Raw genomic sequence first — 5,000 nt, 5'->3', positions numbered from 1 at the left:
GAGTCGTTCGTCTGACATGTTATCGCGAGAGAAACTGTCGATTCCGATACTGATCTATTTATTTATATATGTTTACTTGTTCTTGTGAATTTAAACGTTTCTACGAATATTCGATGAGACGGTAAAAAAAAACACGAGTATTTGTTTAGTTGTGAAGTATGCAGGTATTTTTTGTTTTTGTCATTATTTGTCTTAATATACGTGATACAAGTCAATCTACACTTTTTAATTACACGTCAATCTACACTTTTTAATTACACGTCAATCTACACTTTTTAATTACACGTCAATCTACACTTTTTATTCATAGATCGTAATACAAAACTTTATTCTACCAAACATATAAAAATCAACACATACGAACATGTGAAATTGGCTAGTAAACAATTCAGTTTCTATCTAATTCGATCGCTATTCTTCAAATATAATAAGTATTAGAAAATCGTTAGTAATGCGTGGGGGTGAATGATATCAAAAGAAAACGAACAAACACATTAATTACATATACTAGATTTTTCTTTTTCTTTTTTTATCTAGACGAAGATGGACTTCTGATAGATGATTAATAACAAGTTGATAGACAGACGACGATAATCAATTAATAACAGACAGGCTGGTGACGCCAACTCCTAAAAGTATAAAGTTAATTTAAATTTCATCTTCGCCGAGACAAAAAAAAAGGAAGGAAATATAAAACTAAAAGATGTGATACAAATATTCATGCGGATATCAAGCCAAATGGAACATCAAAAAACGGATCGCCATTGCACGAGGCAGCATTCAGCATAAAATTAAATATTGCGCATGCTTTAAAAAAATATATATATCAGGGTTATATAATCAATGGATTACAATAATCATGCACACGGAATTAAAACAGCAATTATAAATTACGTCTAGTAAATACTAATAAACAGAACATGTATAACACTACACTAAAACAAATGAAAACAAATATAATAAGGACTAACACAACTAACAAACAGTATAGCGTGGAAGTCAACTTACTTTTGTGTATTGAGAGACAGACTATCTCCCTCGACGTTTTCTGTTACTATCGAATCCCCTTCGCCCTCTCTCTTTCTTTAAATGTCACCAGACCCAATCTCTCTCTCTCTCGCTCTCTCTCTCTCTCTCTCTCTCTCTCTCTCTCTCTCTCTCTCTCTCTCTCTCTCTCTCTCTCTCTCTCTCTCTCTCTCTCTCTCTCTCTCTCTCTCTCTCTCGCTCTCTCTCTCTCTCTCTGTCCAGACACACACACAGGCAATATATATATATATATATATATATATATATATATATATATATATATATATATATATATATACATACATATATACATATATATACATATATATATACATTTATACATATACACACATATATACATATATATACATATATACATATATTTATATAGTTATATATATGTATACATATATATATATATATATATATATATATATATATATATATATATACACACACACACAAATATATATGCATACATACATGATTCATAATCATTCTAATCCTCCCCTCTCTCCTCTCCTCTCCTTACCTTATACTTATTGTAGAACTCTTCTGTGACTCTTACTTTGATGTCTCTCTTTGATCTATTTATCTAACTTAGTTTTTCTTATTATATCTATCTGTCAACATATATATCTATCTACTTACCTACCTCTTTCAGTATTTTTTTCTGATCCTATCTTTCTATCAACACATCTATCTATCGATCAGTCTACCTACTTCCCTAGCACCATCTCTCCCTTCGTCTCAATCCTCCTTCTCTCTTCATCCTCCTCCCTCTTTTACCCTTTACCTTTCCTGTGTAGTTGAGGCCCTTAGGCACTCCGAGAGCCACGTCCTCCTGCCCGTCTCCTGTGAAGTCCCCGACGGCCACTGAATACCCTAGGTACTGGTCATCATCGCTCGCAGGGCCCTCCCAGGTCATCTGGTAGTCGTTTCTCGTACTGACGCTCTGAGAGTGGATCTGACCTAGGGTGGAGAGGGGGGAAAGCGAGGTCAGTTGCGGTCGCGAGGGTTTATTTTGAAAAAAGGGAGATTTTAAAGTGTGTGAATGATTCGATATTTTTTTCCCTTTTTTCGGGAATGAAACTGATATTTTTTTTGGTCCCGGGATTGGAAATGATAAGGGGGGGGGGGGGGGTCTCATGCTCTACGTTTTGGTTATGCATTCAGATTTGAAAATAAAATGAAAGCTAAGCGAACCAAAAAAAAGTGTGTATATATAAATATATGGTTGCGCTTGTAAAAATTAAATAGTTTGTTATTTGTCCAACTCTACGTAAATATCCATTATGGAATAAAATGGGATGTTCTCAAAAAGTTCAAAGTTAATTCTAAATAAAAATAAACATTTTTTTTTTGTTTTTTGTTTTTAGTAAATACGACATTAATGTTTGGTTATAAATGTCTCGTTAAAGAGATAGACTTTTGGAAGATATTAAAATGTTAATCATATTATCGAAAAAAATACGAAATATACTTGTAATTTGCCAATACAATTAAAACAAAAAAACACCCTTTAATGTTTCAATAAAAATTTAGTAATCCGTGCGTCTATTATTCCACCAAAATTATTAAACAATTCACTTTCACTGAATTATTATTGGATTAAACACTCCTCTTATATTAAAAAATAATTGTGAGAAAAGGTCAAACAAAGCTACATATTATGATCTACGATTTAAAACCAAAAAACTGTTACATAGCTGAGATCTCAAAATCTACAGCTTTACGTGTCATGTTAAAACCATGTTAAGCATAAACCAAGATTTAAAGATTATGGATTAAATGTTCCCCTTCCTTCAGCCAGCGTCTGTCTGTAAACAATTTTATGTTGCCATGGAAACCTGAAAATAATTAATATGTTTTTTTTTTTTTCTTCAGAAGCAGAGCAGCAGTGACATGCGCACAGTGCAAATCTGCGGTGCATTTAAATTGAAAAAAAAAAAAATCGAGGTAAAAGTTAATTTTTCAAATCAATATAACAAAATGAAATAATTGAAATATGCAATAATTAAATCATGGAAAGATAGATACAGATAAAATAATACAGGAAAAAAACACATTATAATATAATATGCCTTTAATTAAAATCTAGCTGCTGCAGTGCTCAAAAGAAATTAAGAAAAGGAGAGAGATCATAAAAACGTCGAGACAATAAAGAAATTAACGAATATGTAATGAACAGGCGAATAAAGAAAAAAACGAAGGAGAGAAAACACGAATAAGGATAGTAAAGAGAGAAGGAAGCAAAAAAAAAAAATAAAGTAAAATGAGAAAATAACAGATAGAAAAGGAAAGAAAGACATAGAAAAAAGAGAAAGAAAAATAGAGAGAAAAAAAAAAACGGAAATTTATAAATAGAGGAGTCACCCCGATACAAAAGAGAGCGAGACCACCTCAGCGAAAAGAAAACGGCGCAATGAGACTAGTTGCAACGGAGAGACTGTTATGATGATCATTAACGTCAACCACATTGCACAGGGGAGGGGGAGGGGGAGGGGAGGGGAAGGAGAGGGGGTTGGGTATGAGGGTAGGGGTAAAGGAAGTAAGGTAGGAAGGGGGGGGGGGGGGGATGGGTAGGCGTAGAGGAGGAAAGGTGGGAAAGGGAACAGATGGGGAGGGGTATGGGGAAGGAAATAGGGGAGATATAGAGCAAGGAGAAGGAAGGAAGAGGGAAAGGGGAAATGGGGAGGAAGACACATGGAATGGAATACAGGAAAGGGAGGGGGAGATCTTAAAACAAGCAAAGGGGGGGGGTAGGAAATTTTGCAAGAAACAACCTCAAGTAAGTGGTCGAGGGAGGGGGGATGGGGGGGGGTGGAAGGAGAAAAGAGAGGGGGAGGGAGCGAGGCAAATGAAGGAAGAAAAGAAAGAGAGAGATGGGGGGGGGGGAGGGCATCTTGTAAGAAGTAGGGGGTTGCAACCTGCTGCCCTGCATAAATTACACGCAGGTAATTCCCTGTACAAGCGTGAAGGAGAGAGCGTAGGGCAAAATAAGGCTGGGGTACAGGGGCTTGGGGTCGGGGGTAGGGGGGTGAGCTTCGGGTATGATAGGGTGGGGGGGGAGGGTTTCGGGTATGGTAGGGGTGGGGGGTATGGAAGGGTGGGAGTGAGGGCAGGGGGTGGGGGTCGAGGGGGGAATTTGGGTATATCAAAGGAAGCTGATTATAGCATCTGTATTCTGTAATTACTAGCAATTCAGGTGCTTTTCATAATAATAAATTTGAAGTGACTTTCGGAAAGGTATGCATAAAATCTGTGCAAGAATTAGACAAAAGATAAAAAAGGGAAAATTTAAATATGCATTTTTAAAACATTCCGAATGAAACAGGCATAATAAACATCCTTGAAAAAAAGCAGTAAACGGAGAAACGAAAATATTTAATGCCGTAACGAATTAAAAAAAAATAAATCAAGGGATCAACAGAAAGACAGAAATGTGCAAGAACAAGACAAAAAAAAAGAGAAAAGATTTACAAGATTAGAAAAAAATAGTTTAATGTGCGTGTGGCAGAGGTGCTACAGACGTTAGAAAAAAAATGATAATAATTAACATAGTGACCCTTGAACGACGTAGACGAGGGCGACCATGTGTTACCTGACAGCTCAGTCGACCAGCATTGACCTGAAATAATAAGTATTTTGTGCTTTACAAACACCATGCGTGGGTGACCTGGGATGGAGGGAGGGGAGAGAGAGGGGTCAAGGAGTGGTAGGAGAGGGGGAGGGGGGGAGACGTGCACGCAGGAACACACACTGTTGGGATTAGAAAGAAAGTTAGACAATGCAACAATTTCACGAGATTCTGGAAAATGCGATGCCATAACACTGGTGCTGGAACTCGAGAGGGTAATGCAGGCACCTTGGAGTCATTAAAATGAGTTATAAAGAGCATTCATCCTCCACTTACACACGGTCATTACATGCATGGACGTTGCAACTTCAAATGGGTAAGATGTTCTAGAATT

General features: G+C 36.6%; 1 protein-coding gene across 1 annotated transcript in view; it reads right to left on the bottom strand.

Moving 5' to 3' along the window:
• The window catches only part of LOC125035943, a 23,540-nt gene that overhangs the window by 2,520 nt on the left and 16,020 nt on the right, over nucleotides 1-5,000 (bottom strand). Inside the window, exon 4 of the mRNA XM_047628255.1 lies at nucleotides 1,823-1,998. Within this exon, the coding sequence (XP_047484211.1) occupies nucleotides 1,823-1,998 (176 nt within the window). The remainder of the gene's footprint in view (nucleotides 1-1,822; nucleotides 1,999-5,000) is intronic.

The sequence above is a fragment of the Penaeus chinensis genome, chromosome 20 (genome assembly GCF_019202785.1).
Source record: "Penaeus chinensis breed Huanghai No. 1 chromosome 20, ASM1920278v2, whole genome shotgun sequence".
NCBI lineage: Eukaryota > Metazoa > Arthropoda > Malacostraca > Decapoda > Penaeidae > Penaeus > Penaeus chinensis.
The sequence above is the reverse complement of the archived record's forward strand: the minus strand, read 5'-3'. Positions and strand labels throughout refer to the sequence as shown.